The following is a 20,977-nucleotide window of genomic DNA, read 5'->3' as shown; positions in this document are numbered from 1 at the left end:
CTCTGCTGGATGCCATGCACTGATGGAGACATTGGAGTGCTCCAGCCCCCTGACTTATTCTAACGCTCAAAGTTTTGAGCCACTCAGTCAAGCACAAGGTCTAGAGAATACCAAGTGGAAAGCTGTTGGCTGTTCTGGAACACAGAGGAAGGAGATGAGACTGTTTACATGTTGCTGGAAATGACAGTGGCCGAGGAAACAAAAATGAAGGAAGTCAAACAATGCATCCATTCGGAAATACAAGGTAACACTGAGACAGATGCCTTTCCCAGTGTCCTCCCCAATCATTACCATTGACTACCTGCCCTAGTGTCCAGGGAAGCCAGAGACACCTGCTCCTACTCTGCCTTGTCCAGTTGTGCCAGGCCTCATTTCCCTAGAGCATGTCAAAGATGCTCTCCTCACTGCCTTCATAGTTGTCCCAGAGGAGTTGGTGGTCAAAACAAGAAAATGCCTCTTCTCTCTCTCAATGTTCAGTGGTTAGAAGACCGTTTCTTCCCCCTCCTCCCCCACCCCCCTTTCCAAAGGACAGCTGAAGGCCAATAGACTTTCATTATCCCTCCCATGGTATATAGGGTAGAGGCATTAGTGCACTTTTAACTTTTAATAATTAAACTTCAAAATTTAAATGCTTCACACAACACACACAAAGAAAACACTTGTACGGTTATTTAAATTTTAAAAATACTGATGTTTCTTATTAAAATTCAACATAGCTACCACCTTATGCTATATGTCACTCTAGATGATTATCAAACTTTGTAAAAACTTTGATCAGCTGGTGATTGGTGACTAGAAGAACTGCATTTGAAATCCTAGCTTTAAGATTATCCAAAGAATGAGGTTTCAAAGCATTCACACATTTTGATGTGATTCTACAAGAAAAAGACTGATGGAAATAAATCAGATGACTGAGATGGTCAAGTAAGAGGACCCCCTCTACTGATCCACTAGACTTAAGGATCATCCAGAAATTGTGCATACAAAATACAGAATGATAAGGTACCTCATCTTGTTAAAATCAAAAATTTACTTTTTAAAATTCACAAAACTAAACAAGTATAAAATAAATTTAAATAAAGATTTCAAAATTTTTTGTAAGTTTGTAGTAGCATTTATGTTTCTGAAATTATTAAAACTTTAAAGTGCACTAAAAATTTTGAGATCCCCAGCATGAGAAATCACTCTGAGCCTGGAGTCAGAAAACCCAGGTCTGAAACTTGCTTCTCATATCACTCATGGAGTGCCAAGGAACAGCCCATCACCTTCTCTGAGTTTAAAGGACTTCGCAAACCCTAAAAAGCTATGGAAATCCCGGCTAGTCTTAACTGTTTAGAAAGAGGTCAGAGCTTGCACTCTAATTTCACTAATCAGACTTTCCTTTGACCACTTAGCTAACTTAGCCCTCAAGTACCTTGCTACTTATGAAGTGTCTTTCTCTTGCCTGAATTTAATATTACCCACTCTTCACTTCTAACACATGAAGAAGGTACTCATACAATCTTCCTTACTGGAGCCTGGGGCTTCAGGCTAATTGAGGCTTTCATTTTTTAATCCCTACCAAGTAAAGAAGTGAATAATACCACCACCAGGTTATCACTTAACCATATAATTTAAAGGACCCCCTTTCCATTAAATCCCCAAGGTCAGCACTCCTTTGAATGGACAGGCTCCCCCATCCCCCATTACTATAAACCCTTTGCCACCTGTGAGCGGAAACCTGGAATCCCACCATACATACCTCTTTGGCTTTTATCTCTGTTAAAATTCAAACTCTCCTTAGGAAGGTAACACTGTGCCCTAATACTGGTCACTTATTTAGTGTGAATGTGTTTCTGATCCTTTCTTGAGAAATTATTTTGTCAAGGACAAAGTTCCCACACTGAGAATCACCAAAAAGAGGAAAAGGCACAGTGCTAAGGGGCACAGGGGGTCCCAGCAGCATCCTGCCCACTTCGTGGTATGACCCATGGTCTCTATTGCTGCCAGCTACTGTGTCCACATGTTGACATTAAACTGCATGGAGACAGAAGTCTGTTTCCATGAAGCTGCCATACTTAAGATGGATCTCTCCTTGGACAGATCCACCATTGCCTCAGGGAAACTCAATGCATTAAACCTTCTTCTCCACTGCCAGCTCAGGACTCAAAGCTTAAACCTGCTTCCCAATGTATGTTAACATTCAAACTACCTTAGACTTCTGCTGAGCTGTGTCATAGCCTGAGAGAGGGCAAATAAGATGCTTCTACATTTGGACCCCAATGACAGGCTAATTTTTAATTATCACCTCATTCTCAGGCCTCTAAGAAGCCTGGATGAAGGAAGGTAAGCAAGTGACCCCAAGAAACCTGTGCTCTTGTCCTTCCATGGGAGGAGCTGGTTCTTTATCCAGCCACTTTTGGATGAGACTGATTCCACTTCCAGGATGCTGCTGCTACTGTGTGACTTGGGGATCTGACGCCAGGCAGGGACCAACCCAGGCACTCTTTTCACATTTGTATCCCTTTAAAAGAAAACACAGGGACCCATGTGAGCATGAGAAGGGCCAAAGAACAAGAAGATGGAAGCCAATATCACAGAAATTACTACTGAAATGGCACCTAAAATGGGAAGGTTCAGTCATCTTTCATGTCTCCTTTTATTTACTTTCTCCTCAACCCTTGCCATCCATACTTAGATACTCTCCCATTTTTTTTCCTCACAAGTTCTAGTTCCAAATTTACCAGCTAGCCATATCACCTTGAGGCAGTCCCTTTACTGTGTGGCCTTTGGTTTCTTCAGATGTAAAAAGGGGAACAAGATGAGATGATCTCAAACCACTACCACATTCTCTTGGGATCAAAGTGGAGAGCTTCCTGAAGCTAGGAAAGGAACTTAAGCTGTAATGATTTATTTGCTGCCATTATAGAAATAGACAAGATAGTATAATGGCCAGAGAACAATCAGGAAGACTTGGGGTCAAATCTCAGTTTTGACATTTACTATTTGAGTAACCGTGGGCAAGTCACTTATCCCCTCTATGCCTCAGGCAACTCCTCAGGATTTCTTTATTCAGGCACAGATGAGCTTTGATTTATAATGGCTGAGAGATCATTAGAGCTGGAAAGTACCTCAAAGGTCATCTGGTCCAAGCCCGTAATTTTACAGATAAGGAAAACTGAGGCCTGCAGAGGCTGAGTGACCTCTCCAAGGCCATGCAAGCAGTAAGCAACAGATTTAAACCCAGGTATAAAGAAACTTTTGATACCAGAAGCTCCTCACACTATGTAAATTACAGAGCATTTAATGCAGAAAGTACAATCACATTGTAAATATCTTGAGGACCAAACTTCTTCCTAAGCAAACTGCTGGAAATACGAACTTTGTGAGAATAAAGGGCAATCAGGGGTCCTCTAAGGGAGCTCCTTGAGGAGAGACTTCAGTTCTGGAACTGGAAGAGGTCTCAGAAGTTAGAGTCCGATTCCCCCATGTGACAGAGAAGTGGGTCACAAAGGTGAGGTGACTTGGCTGAGGTCTCCCAGGGGTCAATTAACACAGATCTTCTGGCTACAAATCCAGCCCTTCCCTTGTACTCCTCTGCAGCAAAAGCAAGGGGAGCTGAACTGTGCTGGGATTGGGACTGGAAGCAGGCACAGTCCTCTGCCTTACACATTATTCAACAAAAGTATTCAGAGTAATGAAAACAGCACCAGTCAAGGAGCCAAGAGACCTCAGTATGAGGCCCCACTTTACCACCAGCTGGCTTGCAATGCTGTGCTGATGTCAGCTCTTGGGCCCAGCTGGTTTCTCTGTAAAATGAGGGGATCACAATGTTCTCCTCCAGCTCTGAAATGCTATGACTCTACAAATAGTAATGACTCTCATCACTCCATGTGAAGTGAGATGCATTTACACTATGCAGTACAAGGCCTTCAGTGTTTCCACACTTCTCCCACACCCTGTTCTCTTAGCTGAGGACCTTTCTTTTCATTATAATGAAAAAAAATTCTAAGAATATTCAATGTAAGCTTCCTCTTCTCTCTTTCTGTTCATCTTAAAGCCCCCTGACATCATCTCCCACTCTCTCTTTCTTTCTGAGTGTATAACAAAGAGGTGACCCTTCTTGCTAAGGCCAAGTCCTGTACAAGTACACCTGATTCCATCCACTCCTGTCTTCTCCAGTAGATTGTATTCTTAATCATGACCCATCTTGAATTGTCAACCTCTTCCTATCAACTGGATTCTTTTCAACTGCCTTTAGATGTGCTTAAGCTATCATCCCCTATCAATACTTGCTGTCTCTACTTTTTCCCCTCTCACTCCTCAACCTTTTGCAATTTAATTTGGCTTCTGTTCTCATCAGTTAACTGAAACAATTTTTTTCCCCAAAATTACCAATGACTTTTGTCTTTAAAAAATCTAGTTACAAAGTTTATTGATTTGTAAAAATTTAACTTTTTCCCCTTAATTAACAAAAATCTAATTTCTCTCTTCCCACCTCCTCCTCAACCCAATGAAGGGGAAAAAGAAAAGCAAAATCCTTATAACAAATATTTATAGTAAAGCAAAACTGACTCCCATGTAGGCCATGTCCAAAAAAATATGTTCTCAATGTGCACCACGTCCATTTCTGTTAGGATATTTCAAAAGTTTCTTTATGAAACTTCTTGAATTTAGATTGGTCACTGTACTAATCAGAATTTTTAAGTATAACTTTTGTCTTGATTTTGCTTGTTTCATTCTACATCAGATCATACAATCCTTCCCCAGGTTTCTCTAAAACTATTCCCCTTCCTCATTTCTTATAACATTGTGATATTCTATTACATTCATATACTATAATTTGTTCAGCAATTTCCACCTTCCCCCCCAAAAATGATGGGCACTCCTTTAGTTTGCAGTTCTTTGCAACAAAAAGAACTGTTATAAACATTTTTTCTTACATAGGTCTTTTTCCTCTTTCTTTGGTCTCTTTAGGAGAGGGGGAACCTGTGACCTCGAAGCTACATGTGGCCTTCTAGGTCCTTAGATCCAGTCTTTTGACTGAGTCCAAGTTTTACAGAACAAATCCTTTTATGAGGGAGATTTGTTCTGTGAAGTTTGGATTTAATCAAAGGGCTACACTTGAGGACTTAGAGGGCCACATACAGCCTCAAGGCTGCAGGTTCCCTACCCTTGCAGGTTATTGGCCTAGTAGTAGTATTTTGGGGTGAAAGCATGTAACTTTTTGGACACGGTTCCAAATTAGTTTTCACAATGGCTGAGCTAGTTCACAGCTCTACCAACAGTGCAATAATGTTCCTGATTTCCCGAAGTCCCTTCAACATAAGTCATTTTCCTTATTTTTGTCAACTGTGCCACTCTGATGAGGTAATATTTGTCTTCCAAACTTACCTCAAAGACAGGATCAGAGTCTCCCAGGTTCATAACCTCTGCATTGTCCTCAACTATTCATTCTGTCTCAATCAGTTGCCAGATCTATAGGATCCATCCCATATACTGCTGACCATGTTATAGTCCTTTATTTAACCTACTTCAGTGACTTCCTTCAGGATAAAATATATACTCCTTTTTCCTTTCCCACTGGATGTTACTCTTCCCCACCATCATCCCTGTTCTCAGTGTAATCCTGACAAACTAGCTCCTCATGGATGACACTGCCATGTTCCGACTCCATGCCTTTGCATGAACAACTGCGTTTGCCTGAAATGCCCTCCTTCTTTACCTCCACCTCCCTAGAGCCCTCCATCTTCCTTTGAGATGTAGCTCAAGCATCACCTACAAGAAGCCTTTCTTTCCTCATCCCTCAATTAGTGCTATCCTCCCAAATCACCTTGTGTTACATACACATGTATATACACGTTGTATTTGTCCCCTTTAGGTCGCATGTCTTTGTCTGTGCTTGTCATTTCCACCATTGGACAGTGTGCCCCTTCCAGGTAGTATGGTTGCACTCATGGTACTAATATATCTAGCACTGAGCTTGGACTCCAGCAGGAACTGAATACTGGGCTGATTAATGTCTCCTTTGACAGGAGATAGGCTTGAAGGTTTGCAAAGCACTTTACCAATATTACCTCCTTTCATCCTTCCAACCTACTATTATCTCCCTTTTACAGACGAGAAAATTGCAGCTGGCAGAGGCAGACACAAAGCTACTAAGTGTCTGGGGCAGGATCTGAACTCTAGCCTTCCTGACTCCAGGGCCACCTCAATGCCTCAGAGATCTCCAAATTCAGAGTTAGATAACAAACAATTAATGGGCTTTAGAATCTCTCCTGCATTTATTTAGTCAGTCTTTATTGGGAGATTCCAAACTTGACTTTTCATATGGTCCTGATTTTCAGACCACTTTGCTGGTAACATTAAACCCCTTTGTCCAGCAGAGGGGGATGTTGCTACGGAAACTGGTTACACTGTACTAGCCTTGACCTAGATGTAGCCCCTTCCTGAGCCCCATCTCATAAAGCCACAGCAGAGGTCTCTCACCATTGCCCTAAAATGGTCAAGGCCCCCCTGCCCAGTACCTGGAGGTGCTGGAGCTCTCTGGCAGAGCTGCATCCAGACTGGCAGGGCTGTTACTGTTCCTCTCACTGCTTTCATAGCCAGATTCCATCCTCTGGATCAATCGAGGATGCTGGTCCACAAGGTGAACACCAGGTCGAGTAGGGCCCCAGTTCTTGTGCCTGAGGCTTAGCCCGTTGGTTTTGGGGTCACAGGCAGTTGGTTTGTTTAGTTCATTTGAAGCGAACTCTTTAGCTAGCCAAACCAAAGAACAACAAAAGTGGGACAAAAAGGGTGAATTTAGTGTTAATTAACATCCAAAGACACTCCTAAGCATCTACTACCCAGAACCAGAAAGACAGCCAGAAAGATGGCCCTTCTGTATCATTACCATCTTCCCAGGTTACTGTGGGCACATGCACTACTCATTAATAGTGCTTCATAAGCAAAAAGAAGGGGTATAGGGGTATAGGGGTAATAATGTACTAATAATGTACTTTTTTGGACTTTACTGTCAAGGGCACTGTCATCTTCCCAGTTATGAAACACACACACAGGTGTCATCCTTGAATCATCATTCTCTCCCAATCCCCATATTCAATCAGTTGCCAATCCTATGAAATCTATGTTTGTAACATCTCTCATATGTGACTCCTGTCTTCCAACACTGCCACCACCCTGGTACAGGCCCTTACCTCACATCTGAACTATTACAAACGCCTGTTAACTGGTCTCCACATCCTCAGGTCTTAGCCTATTCTAGTGCATCCTCCTCTCCACTGTCAAACTGATTTTCCTGAGACCATGTCACCTCCTTATTCAATAAACTCCAATGGTTCCCTATTACTTCCAGGATCAAATACAAAACCTTCTTTTAAAGACCTTCATAGTCTGGCCCTTTCTCACCTTTCTAGTCTTCTCACACTTTACTGCCCACCACATACTCTACAATCCAGTGACTCCCTGTTGTCCTTTGCTCATGACACTCCATCTACCAACTGGCTATCCCCTCTGCCTGAAATTTCCCCTCTCACCATCTCCACAGGTTGGCTTCCTTAAAGTCTTAGCTCAAACTCAACTTATGCATGTCACCTTCTCTTTGAGAGTATCTTTAATTTACCCTGCCTATATCTTGTTTGTGCATGACTATGGATATGTTGTCTCCTCCATTAGACTATGAGCTTTGTGAGGGCAAGGACTGTTTTTGCTTTTCTTTGTATCCCCAAAAGTACACAGTGCAGTACGTGGACACATAGTAGGCACTTAATAAATGCTTCTTCACTGGCTTCCTAATCCATTTAGAAATCATATGGTTTCTATGTATGTGGTTACACTAAGTCCAAATTTTTCCCCTACTATCCCCTTACCTGGGTCCTCAGAGAATGGACTGAGCTGGGTATAGCCACAATGCTTCCTTTTGTCCTTACTGAAGATGCTGTCAATATTCAGAGACTCACGTTTAGGTCTCCATGTTGGACGGTACTTGCTGGATGAACTGGACTTAGACTCACTGCTGGTACTCTCTACTTCCCAGTCCTGACAATGCAAGGGTAGACTTCGAGGGGGTCGTTTTTCAGCTTGGTCTCCTTTTCCGACATAGGGAGATCCTTGGATGGTTTGGGAACTCAGGGATGGTCTGCTATGGATGATATTGCTGACTGTTTCTTTAAAATCCTTTAGTCTGTTGGTGCTGCTGGGTGGCTTGGGGGCACTCCTGGGGGCTTGCTTCTCCTTTAGTGTTTCTCCTAAAGTCCATGGATGAACCAGCAAAAACACAGACCTTCGTATTACATTAGTTGAATCAAAAATATCCCCTTAATGCTATACCTACATGGGTGCTATGAACAAGAAGGTACAGATTTCATCAGCTGAAGAAGTGGCAGGGATAGCCAATGAGGAAACAAGGAAAATGACTGACCTTCGCTGTGGTACCCAGAGGACTGTGGCTCATCACCTCTCCTCCTGATCCGACCAGAGTTCCTCTTCCGTTCTGTCAACGAGCCCTTTTTGGCTATGTGCTTCTGATTACACTCACTGTCAGTCAGATGTCCTACAAGAAGAGGTAATGTGAGGGGGAGAGCAGAAACATGCAGCTACTCCCGCTGTACTCTTGAAAGCAAGACTTACATGACCCTGACTCCCACGCCAGCCAATTCTGAGACCCTTAATGGCATTATTTAAAAGTAGTGTGCCTGCAGTGCCCAATTTCAACATCCTAATTCATCATCATCTATTTCTATGTGAGATCAAATGAGATAAAGCACTTAACACAGTGCCTGGGCACACAGCTGGTGCCTAATAAAAGCTTATTCCATTCCCTTCCTTTCTCTTTGATAACATATTAGGATTGAGGGTTGTCCAATTTTGCTGGTTTATTTTCACACTTTAAATCAAAAAATACAGCTTGGCTCACCACTTTTAAAGATGAGATGCAAACTAAACTTTGGATCTAATGTTACTCAATGGGCCACAACCTTTACCCACAACCTCTATCCTAGTATTATTCTGGTAATCCTGGTATAGGATTGTTAGGACCTGGATTTAACTTTTATCATTCATGCAACACTTAAACTGAAATGAAAACAAAAGGAAGGCCACTTCAACGATCCAAGATCTCAGCAAATAGTAAAATGTGAAAGTAAAAACTTGGCCTGATTCAGCAATACCAGTGGCCCAACCTCCATGACTGCCTGGATCTCCAGGTATTTTCCTGAAGGTAACAATACAAAAGGGACAACATCACACACATACACAGACTCTACCCTAAGGTCATTGGTTGTGGACAAGTCACACTGTACTTAGCAATTAGATATGAGAGAAAGTAGAGAAACATAAAAAACAGACATGGGAATAGAGAGGGTAAGATACATAAAGAAGAAAAAGGAAGAAAAGAGATGAACCTTTTTTAATTAACTGGATAAAAAGTGATCATCTTCCATGTGTTGTTGTTTTTTTTTTAATTTTTGTTTTTGAACCCACACCAATATCCACCACACATGTTCCCCCTCTCCCCCTTTTAAGAAAATACCATTTTGGGACTGAGGACTGCTAAAGAAAATATATTTTTAATTTAATAGTGTTAGAGAGTAACTGAAAGGCACTAAAGTTAAGTGAATTACTCACAGTCACAAAGACCATATGTGTCAAAAACAGGACTTGTCTCCAAGTATGGTCCCACACTTCCTGTCACATAATTGTCACCCATTTTATTCAGTGCTGGTCTTTTCATCAGGAATGTTTGAAAGTTCCTTATTATTAATTGTATATCCATTTTTTTATCCTGAAAAATTATGCTCAGTTTTGCTGAGTAGGTGATTCTTGGTTGTAATCCAAGCTCCTTTGCCTCCCAGAATATCATATTCCAAGCCCTTCACTCCTATAATGTAGAAGCTACTAAACTTGTGTAATCCTGACTGTGGCTCCATGGTATTTGAATTATTTCTTTCTGGCTGTTTGCAGTATTAACCCCTTGACCTGAGAGTTCTGGAATTTGGCTATAATATTCCTAGAAGTTTCCATTCTGGGATCTCTTTCAGGAGGTAATCAGTGGATTCTTTCAATTACTATTTTACCCTCTGATTCTAGGATATCAGGGGCAGTTTTCCTTGATAATTTTTTAAAATAAGATGTCTAGGCAGACCTTTTTTTGATTATGGCTTTTAGGTAGTCCAATAATTCTTAAATGTCGTCTCCTGGATCTATTTTCCAGGTCGGTTATTTTTCCAATGAGATAGTTTATATTTTTTTCTTTTATTTTTTCATTTTTAAAATTTTATTTGATTGATTCTTGATGTCTCATAGAGTCATTAGCTTCCACCTTCCCAATCCTAATTTTTAAGGAATTATTTTCATCAGTTAGCTTTTGTACCTCTTTTTCCATTTGGTCAATTGTACTTTGTAAGGAATTGTTTTCTTTTTCCAAGATGTTGACATGTTATTCATTATTCTCCTGCATAACTCTCATTTCTTTTTCAATTTCTCTTCTACCTCTTATTTGATTTTTAAAATCCTTTTTGAGCTCTTTCAGGATGACTTTTTGGGCCTGAGACCAATTCCTATTTTTCTTTTTGAGGCTTTGCATGTGGGTGTTTTGACACTTGGCCTCTTTTGAGTTTGTGTTTTGACCTTCCCTGTCGCCATAATAGATTTCTATGGTCAGGACTTTTGTTGTTGTTGCTGTTCATTTTTCAGCCTATTTCATCACTTTTAAAGTTGAGCTCTGCTCCTGGGGTACCAAGGGCACTGTCCCAAGCTTCTTGCAGGGGAACAGGGAGGCAGTGGTGGCAGGAGTCTGGTCATTGGTTGTCTGCTCTGGATTCTGGGAGCTGGTGGTTTGCAGTTACTCTCAGATCACCTGGTGTAGTCTAGCTAGCTATGTCCAGGGCTCTGGGCCTGCCAGGCCTGACCTCTGAGGATGGAGACCTCACAACTAGCCAACTGTGCTAATGAATCTCAGTTGTTGATCTGTACTAAAGTTAGGGAGCTCCCATTGGCATGTCCAGATACTACCTGTGCTAGGCTGTGCTCCCCTTTTACCTAAGTGAGAAAGACCTTTCCTACAGTCTTTCTAAGTTATCTTGGGCTAGAAAATTGTTTTACCTTATCCTTTTTGGGGTTCTGTCACTCCAGAATTCATTTTGAGGGGTGATCTAAAGTTGTTTTAAGGGAAATTGGGGAGAGCTAACTTTTCTCTGCCATCTTGACTGTACTTGATTGCCATCCAATCAGGATGAATAAATAAATATACAATTAAATAAAAATTTAAAAACACGATAAATAAAAAATAAAATAAAGGCAAGGATAATGTTTGCGTAACCTGTCTTGAATGTCTACTTCATGTCTACTGCATGAAGATACATAAATATGACTTGATGTGATAGTAATGGTCAGTGTTCAAAGACAGAGAGGCAGAGATTCCATATCCTGGTTGACTGTGAGAGCATCCATTCTACAGTGATCAGCTGGAAACCAAAGTTGAATCAACCAGATGCATTCAGAGACAAACAATGAGCATTTAGCTGGAAGATAGGCTTAGGAGGAAAATGCCACCTAACTGGGATGCTGTTGTCATCCCACAGAGAGTACTCATGAATTTACTGAGTGGGAACTCAGTACAAAAACCTAAACTCACACATAGGAACTTGTGAAGAATCACATATGCACCACTGATTATCAGAAACCCGAGGAGGCAATGATGTTCCTTTAATCAAATGCCAGGGCTCCACCTTGTTGTTTACTTGGACTCTCTTCTTACTCTATTCTAGGCACCTTCTCTCAAGGCAGAAGGATGGATCAAGTTGGGAGGAACAGGCTGAGAGTTAACCTCCTCTCTTATAGGGTTCAGTGAACAATATGAACCTCTCCTGTGACTGAGGCTACAGTGTCAACATCAACATAGAATCTACAGCGCTCTGTTGAAACTTAGATATGCTACCCTAAGGCCTCACCAAGCAACTGAATTTTGCATTGTTATATCCTGTCACGTTCTAAAAGCTACCCAGATTCTACACAAAAATGTAGGCTCAGTAAATAAATTTCTGGGAACGTGGACGTTGCTCTCATACTTCACTTTTATTTTGGGCTGCAATCATCTGTGCCCTTATCAAACACTGTATTGATTCCTTCTGAATAACTTGGATGCTACCTCAGCCCTTACCCACAGATCAAAGCCACTTTCCCATTGTATTCAGAACAATATGACAGACATTTCAGGGACTACTGGTTACAAAGCATACTGGTTGGTACTGGGAGAGATATAAAGTTTAGATAAGATATACTCCTAGTCCATGGAGAACTTATGATCTTATAAAGGAATCTGAAACTGAATCAGGTAACTCACAATATTACTTGAAAAGCATGTTGGGAACGTAAAAGAAGATGACATGTGAGATCTGAAGACACATATTATCAACCAGGAGACTAAGGAAGGATTTTCTGGAGGAAGAAGCATTTGAATTAGGCTTTAAGAGAGAGGCAGAAATTTAATGAGCAAAAAAAGGAAAAAATTTCAACCAACAAGGAGGGAACACTATTATAGACAGAGGGAACGTGAGCAAAGGTCAAGAGGAAGGAAAGCACAATGTTCAGGGAGGAAAGAGAAAGAGGGAGAGGAAAGAAAAAAAGAGGAAGAGGAGAGACAAGATCCAGTTTAGCTAAGGTGTAGAAGGGAGTGACAGGAGATAAAACTAGAAACAGTATAAGATTGAAAGGCCTTGAATATCAAGCAGAAGAATTTAAACTTTGTCTGATAGTTAAAATAAGGAGCCAATGAAGATTTTTGAGCAGAGGAGTAACATGACCATATCTTTGTGTAATAAAGATTATTCAGGCAGAAATAAGTGGGGTGAATTAGAGAGAGAAGGGAGTAGAGGCAGAGGATACTGCAATTGTTGAGGAAAGTGGTACTGAGGGACTGTATTAGGGTATTAGCACCAGAAAGAGACCTGATAATATTCTAATGGAATAAGAGAGGACAAAGAGAGAAAAGAATCATATCAAAGTTACAAACATGAGAACAAGTTGAATGATTTTGCCACAGGTTTAGGAGAAAAGATAAAGACCTTTGTTTTGGACGTGAAGAGTCTGAGGTGTTGATAGGATATTTAAGTGCAGTGTCTTGAAGGGAGCTGTGGGTCTCAAGTTAAGAAAAGAGCTAACTCAGGATTGGAAATATAGACATTGGAGTCATTTGCATGGCAGTGGTAGGTAAAGCCATGGAAGAAAGTAAAATATCCAACTGGGAACAAGGAGAAACAAGAAAGGGCCAGTAGAAGCAGACCATTTGAATACATCCCCAGGAAGGAGTCAGAGGAAGAGAAGCAAACAAAGAACACCAAGAAAATGTTAGAGAAGTAGGGGAACCACAAGAAAACAATGTTTCTGAAACCAAGGAAGGAGAATATCTACCACTGGACAGGGTGATCAACATGGTCAAGAACTAGAAGAAAGGTTAAGAATAAGAATTGAAAACAAAAGCCACTGAATTTGTTCAAATCTGGCCTTCGACACTTAGTAGCTGTGCTATCCTGGGAAAGTCATTTAACCCTGTTTAGCTCAGTTTCCTCATCTGTAAAATGAGCTAGAAAAGGAAATGGCAAAACACTCCAGTACCTTGGCCAAAAAAACTCCAAATGGGGTCACAAAAAGTCGGACATGGCTGAAACAACCGCACTTTGAAAAGAAACTGGGTTATGAGGAAGTGGAGCCATCAAGTGTATGCAACAATTTCAAGAAGGGTGGGCCAATGGATGGATGAGACAAAAAAGATAAGGAAAGGAATTTTTGGGAATGGAGAAACACAATCATGTTTGTAGGTATATAGGGAGAAGCTAATGGTGAGGGGTAAAATACATGATTGTTCCAGTAAGGTCCTAAAGAAGTCAGGGAAATGAAATTAAGGTACTAGGTAGAGGAATTAGCCTTACTGAGAAGGAGGATTGTTTCTCTGTGATGGCAGGGAAGAAGGAAAGGTAATGCTGCTGAGAAAAATTGAGGAAGTTTATGTTGGATGGTCTCTATCTCCTCTAAGTAGAATAAAGGGCCTGTTCATAAGCTCTCAGTATAGAGGATAGGAAGGATTCACAAAAATGAATAATCTAATTATAGATCATCTGCTCCTCTTTATGATTTAAAAAGAATAGCAAGGGGGGAAGGGGGAGAAAATTTGGAACTTTTGGAAGTGATTGTTGAAAATGGAAAACAAATTAATAAATTTAGGGGAAAAAAAGAATGGCAGGCAGATGGACATGTCTCCCCTCTATCCACAAATCTGTTCTTTACCCTATAGTCCCCTCTCTCGAGACTCTTCGTACAGAAATACCAAGATAGAAATGCAAACAGAACCATGAGTATGCACACACAGGATTGTCAGGGCACTAAAAGATCAGAATAGTCAGAAGGACAGTAACAACTTTCATGTCCAATGGTTTTCAATGACCTGTGCCTAAACAGTTCTGTGTAATGAGAAATCATCCTTTCAAGATTGCTCCATGACATTTTCACACTCAGTCACCTGAGCTTGTCACTCCCCTTTCTTATATTAAGCAGAGCTGTTTCAGTTTCTTCAGTTGCTTTATCTTGAATGAGCCTCACAAGACCATTTCAGTGCTTCTATCCTTACTGGGTACTTGGGACTCTAGTGACTGTCGTATTGAATCAGATGAATCTCTTCCTTCATTCCCCCCACAAGCTTCCTACCTGTGTCTCGACTGCTCTGAGACAAACAGTCATTCTCCACATTGTAGATTACTGTCCCCTGGGAATCAGATGAGAAGTGACTGACCACTGACTCATGGTGGGAATGTTTGCAGGGATAGCTGTCTGTTGATGAATCTGTCCGGGTATCACTGGAGATTGAAGGCTCCCTTCCTGAAGAAAGGAGGGGATACACAGGCAGGGCACAAAAAATGAGACCGAAATGTCAACAGAGGTCTGAATGCCAAAGTCAAAGCCTCCTAAGACAAATGGGCTAACAAGGTTACATGCAGAACCTGGCTTACAGAGGATCAATTTAAACAAAAAGCTGGTGAAATCCCAACTTTAATTTATGAAAACCCCCAGGGTTTTTGGGGAATGTGTAGAAGTAGAGGAGGTTCAGAAGTAGAGAAAGGGAATTGTTAAAAGAGAGCCAGCTTTTTGAAACTAATCATAATGGTTTCCCTGACTCCACAACCTTTCTGCACAATTTTTTTTTCATTTTTGCTTTGTAAAGGAAAATTATACTGACTGCCATTCTAACAATTACAGATTCATGTGAGTTAACAAGTATTCTTATTATTTGTTTAAGTAAGCATACCTAATAACTCAACTGAATTATTTACATAAGAATAAAATTAATTTAATTAGATTATTTGGTTTCTAACACCTAGGAAGACTGCATTAGAAAAGTAAATTAAGCTTTCTGTGCAGGAATCTAGAGGTTGTAGAGTGTAGATAGTACAGGTCTGAACCATGGACTAATAATAATAGTAATCATAGCTAACATTTATATAGTACTTATTATGCACTAGATATTGGGTTAATTGCTTTATAATTATCTTTTCATAATTATCATTTGACCTTCACAACAACCTTGGGAGGTATGTGCTATTATCCTTATTTTACAGCTGAGAAAACTGAGACAAACAGAGGCTAAGTGACTTGCCAAGGGTCACACAGCTAGCAAATTTCTGAGGTTGGATTTGAACTAAGGTCTTCCTGACTTCAGGCCTGGTGCTTTATCCACTGCATCATATAGAGACCTAGTGGCTAGTTTGGAAGACTATGGATTTAGGGGAATTTGAAGACATTGCTAATTATTTCCAACTTATACTGTACATCTCGTTTGTACATAGTAAGGATGTCGTCTCCCCTATTAGACTGTGAGGTCCTGGAGGACAGAGATTGTCTTTGCCTTTCCTTTGTACTCCTAGCTCTTAGCGCTGTAGGTGCTTAATAAATGCTTACTGACAGATTGACAATGGATTCTAGGAGAAAAGATGACATAGGGATGTAGAAAGAGAGCTGAAAAGATGCCAATGGCAAACTGTGCCTATTTCAAAATTTTGCCAAGGGCCAGCTAGCCCCAGGCCCAGGGGAGGATAATCTCTTCCTATTCACTAGATGAAAGGTCAGACTTTTTCACACAGGCACCTTATGAATGAATTTCTGTAAGACAGTTCATTTATGTAGTGGGATCTGGCTATACTACATTTGGACCTTGTAAACAAAAACCCTTCATTGCTAGCAAAATATCACATTTTATACAGTCAGACAAATTATTTCCTTCTTATTAATCACACTAGTCTTTCTAAGACAGCTCCTTGAATATTAGTAATGATGACAAGTCAGCTTTCTACAGCAATATCACCACACTAGTTAATGATGCTTCCATTACAAGCTGAATATTTAGATTTAACCAAGGGAATTTTCCTTCTTGCATTCTTTTTCAATTAATTGTATTTCAAACTTCTTAATTAATTTTAATTTGTTTGAAAATTCCTTTCTGCTTTGGGTTCTAGCATGTTAGTTTAGTTCTGTGTCAGATGAGAAGTTCATCCAACACAGGACCCTCCAGGAAAGTCTTGGTTATTTGGATGGAACTATCATGTGACACCAAATTTGAAACTGACGAGAGGCCACCATGCAACAAAATCCATATAGCATCCTTTCAATTCATGCTAATTAGAATTTTAGAATCTGGATATTCAATGGACATGTCTAAAAGTCACAGGAAAGAACAAGATTAAGGTTGCTTACCTGAGTCTTCACTATCATAGCATGTCCTACTGTATGACTGGGGCTCCATCTGCGGGGGTAAATCCTGGGTAGATACTGGAGTACCTCGTGGGTCAGCGTAGAGCAACAGCAAAGGCTGATAATGTCCCTTGATGCATTTGGTTACCACATCTTTCCACTTGGGCCCAATCTGAAGCAGAAACAATCAGAAGAGTAAGAATTTACTCTTTAGCTTTGTAGTTCAAAGTACTTAAAAAATCAAAGCATGTTCAAGCTGGAAGAGATCTGAGAAATTATCTTCTCTAACTTCATTTTACAGATGAAGAAACTAAGGCCCAGGGAGGAGAACTGGCTTGTTCAAGACAGGCCTTAAAACCAGTCTTCAGAATCCAAGACCAGTATTCATAGAATCACAAATTGAGAGCTGGAGACGACCTCAGAGTCCATCGACTCCAACAGATAAAATCGAGGTCCAGAGAAGTCTTGTCCAAGGTCACAGAGAGTGAGTGACAGAGGCAGTTTATGTTGCTGTCTTCCTAGGTCTCCTGTGTATCCTGGGCATCTTTCCTGCTATTCTTTGTACATTACAGCCATTCTGTATGGAATCTAGCTTGGTATATTAACATGAGAATTTCATTCCTTCCCGTCTCTTTTTCAATTCAGAGCCCTTTGGATTTGACCTGCAAGATTCTAGGCAAACAGACATTTGCTAGCTCTTACTAAATGCACTCCATCTCTGGTCAAGGGTTAGTTATAATTATGTTTTAAAACTAAGTCGAACTGCTCAAAAAACATGATTGAGATATTCAGTCAAAACAACGTGCTAGGAATCAGCTTTGCCCCTAGTTCTAAAGACCAACAAGAAACAACAGAGGCAGTAACCCAGCAAGGTTTCCAAGTCAATCCTGCTCTGAGCACTAAACCAGTTGAGTTTTCAGAAAAGATGGGTATTTGTAAAGTGTTTAGAACAGTGCCTGGCATATAGTAGGCACTATATAAATGTTTATTTCCTCCCCCACTTTAGCAGTCAAACTGCTCTTCATCTTGTTTTGGCATAGAGCTCTCCAAAACATACTGGGAAGAAGTAAAAGAAAATCAAGACAATTTCCATATTTCTTAACCTAATAATGAAGTCACTCACTATTTCTTATTTGCAAATCCATTATTACTGGAAATTGACCACATTGTTTCTAGTTATGGTTATAGTTAGCACTCCTCCTAGGCAATATCTCATCACAATGGGTTTAGTTCATTCCATACTAGCTAGTTTACTATGGCTGTGGAATCTTTGGTCTTCCAGGTAGTTTCCAAAATGTTTCCCTATCCTCTGTATAGCATTTGAGAGAGACTCCATCTCCCAATAACAATATGACTTTGTGCTGCCTATTGTTAAGGGGATTTAACCAGAACCAGCCAAGACTTCACTCGGGAATGAGTCCAGCATTTATAATTCTGTGCTCTACTGAACTCTCAGATAAAATTCATAAGCCTTTTATCTAAAAACACATTTCTATGACCTGAACCCAAATGGGTGTACTATATGGTTCCAAAAGGACTTTTTCCCCAGCGTTTTACAAAGGTTTTCAAGTGCTGATGAGGAACTAACTTCTAAATCCTGGAAATCAGACTGTTCACAACCCAATCCAATTCAATAAATGTTTATTAAGTGCTTACTATGTGCCAGGCACTGTGCTCAGCCCTGGGATTACAACTAATAAAAAGAAAGACAATCCCTGCCCTCAAAGAGCTTATAATCGAATTGGGGAGGGGGGTGACAGCACACAAAAGGAGGAAGGAAAACAGGGGTAGGAGCAGGAAAGGGGAGACTGGGGGCATCTTGTTTCATGCAGTTGAAAGTAGAAAGAGCAGCAGAGGCAGAATGAAGTAAGCCGGGATGAGAGTTCAGTTGCTGCTCTCTATAAAGGAAGGCACTGAGAAGAGTCTGGTACTTCACCTTCTAGCCCTACAATCAGGGAGGAGAAGAGACTGAGGGAGGTGGTATACGACAAGGCTTGAGTTAGCAGCATGGAGATGAGATGAGATTAGATTGGGCAAGCTAGGCAGTACAGTGGATAGAGTATCAGGCCTGAAGTCAGGAAGACTCATCTTCCTGAGTTCAAATATGACCTCAGACACTTACTAGCTGTGTGACCCCAGGCAAGTCACTAAACCCTATGTGCCTCAGTTTCCTCATCTGAAAAATGAGCTAGAGAAGGAAATGGTAAACTACTCCAATATCTTTGCCAAGAAAATCCCAAACTGGGTAACGAAGAGTCAGACATGAATGAACAATAACAACAACGAGACTCGAGGTGATGAGCTTAACCTAGGAGCATCTTGTTCATGGAGTTGAAATTATTCAGGGCAGCAGAAATATTTGTTAAGTACCTACTAGAAAGTTCAGCAAATGTGTCTGGCAGGAGAAAAGAATGGAGGAAAGATACTAAAGCACAGGACAAAACGTCTTTGATTTCAAGAAGCATGTAATCTAGTTGGGAGACCAGGAAAAAATATACACGAAGAGCAACAATTCAAGTATGCCTCATAGATATATGATTCAAAACCTTACTGAAACGGCAAGGTACCCCAAAGAAGAGACTAGGTGGGGTATGTGACAGGCAAATCTAACCATCACATCTCCTCAGATTCTGATAAACAGCTCAGGACCCACATACCCGGCCCTGCTTTCAGCCTGGAAGGCCCCTTGAGTCAGAGGATTTTAAGAGCTAGGATTCGAAAACTTAACTGTGTGATCTTGACAAATCACTTAATGCCTCTGTGCCTCAATTTCCTCATCTATAAAATATGAATAATAGCACTTATCTCACAAGTTTGTTGTGAGGCTCAAATGAAATAATGTATATAAACTGCATTTCAAACTATAAAGTAGTTATGTCAGGTGTTATTATGATAATATTCCACACAAAGCACTTGGATTTTCCTACCTCTTTTACATGGGCATCATCAAAATACATCCATTTGCGGATCTTTGTTTGGAAAAAGAAAGTAGAATAATGTTTGCCATAATAACATATCATTCCCACTAAATACAATTCAGACTGTTTGGCTCGGTCATCTGTCACTCTGAAAAACAGCTGCAGAAAAGCAAGAAAAAGGAAGAGTCGTTATATACACAGCACTCTCAGGGTATTTTGCACCAGTGTCAATGTTTTTATAAACATTTCTTAATTAATATTCATAAAACTACTAACTCTTCCCTCTGTTGGTCAATAAGATCATTATTTTGATAACTACAATAAGAATATGGGAGAGGGTTCTCCATTAGGAATGAGCCTGAAAAGGAAGAAGTAGGGAAAGGGGAAAAGATAAAGGGAAAATAAGGTGGGTGAAGATGGGAAGAAAGGAAGTAGAAGTGGCACAAATTTTGAGATGAGATCCTCCAAAAAAAAGGAGGCTTCTCTTCTAGAGTCCATCACTTACTTGTGTGAGAATAAAACATATGAAACCAGGAAATGAACAAACAGCCTAGCAATATTGTCAGTTTCTTTTCAAATTAATACTTCCCCAGTCTCTAAGGCTACTGGCTAGCTGCCCCACAATTAACGAGCTTTCAACTGACAGCATGGCAGTGCAAGATAGATCCCAAATAACTCCAGTAAACATTTACTAAGCACCTCAGTGACTACCACTGTGGAGATATAAAGCTATAAGAGATTTAGTCCTTATGATCTAATTGGAAAAGTGAGACAAAAAAGAAATCTTAAAAAAATTAAGTCAAAGGTAGGACAAACAATAGTTACTTTGGAAATTTTGAGAAGGCAAATGATATTGTTGGCTGAGATAATCAGGGAGAACTTGACCTGTGGGAGAGGACCTAGAACAGAACCCTAGACATTATCAAAATGACCTACTAAAGCACGAAGTAACCTCCTGATCCCTTCAATCACATGATGCCTGGGAGCAGCAGTGGACCCCTACAACACTAGCACTACTTCCAGTCTTGCCCCCACAGCTCTTATCTATGGAAGCAGCCCTTGGGGAAATTCAACTTGGACCTGCTTCCCTAAGTGCTACAGGCCAAGCCTCCTCAGGAGGCACAGCTACTGAAGACACGGAAAAGAAAATTCTCACCCATAGAGGCCTTGGCTCTGTTAAACAGTCTAACATTAGAAACAAGTTTTATCAATGTAAATAACGCTAAAGAAGAAGCATTAGTACCTGCTTTGCTGTTGTACCCTAAGCACCACTGAGCCTCCCCATCTGACTCACAGCTGAAACCCACTATAGGCACTGTCTCCTCCTTGAGAGCAGAATTCTG

The 20,977-nt window shown here is 40.6% G+C and overlaps 1 protein-coding gene across 15 annotated transcripts in view; it reads right to left on the bottom strand.

The window, feature by feature from the left end:
• The window catches only part of USP54 (ubiquitin specific peptidase 54), a 125,234-nt gene that overhangs the window by 18,513 nt on the left and 85,744 nt on the right, over nt 1-20,977 (bottom strand). For all 15 annotated transcript variants that reach the window (XM_072628123.1, XM_072628122.1, XM_072628137.1 and 12 more), the window contains 7 exons: nt 19,644-19,793; nt 16,720-16,888; nt 14,680-14,850; nt 8,402-8,533; nt 7,851-8,228; nt 6,507-6,738; nt 2,349-2,503 (listed from right to left, as the gene is read on the bottom strand). In XM_072628123.1, coding sequence (XP_072484224.1) covers nt 2,349-2,503; nt 6,507-6,738; nt 7,851-8,228; nt 8,402-8,533; nt 14,680-14,850; nt 16,720-16,888; nt 19,644-19,793 — 1,387 coding nt within the window. The remainder of the gene's footprint in view (nt 1-2,348; nt 2,504-6,506; nt 6,739-7,850; nt 8,229-8,401; nt 8,534-14,679; nt 14,851-16,719; nt 16,889-19,643; nt 19,794-20,977) is intronic.

The sequence above is a fragment of the Notamacropus eugenii genome, chromosome 1 (assembly GCF_028372415.1).
Source record: "Notamacropus eugenii isolate mMacEug1 chromosome 1, mMacEug1.pri_v2, whole genome shotgun sequence".
In the NCBI taxonomy this organism is placed as follows: domain Eukaryota; kingdom Metazoa; phylum Chordata; class Mammalia; order Diprotodontia; family Macropodidae; genus Notamacropus; species Notamacropus eugenii.
This window is presented reverse-complemented; position numbering and strand designations above follow the sequence as displayed.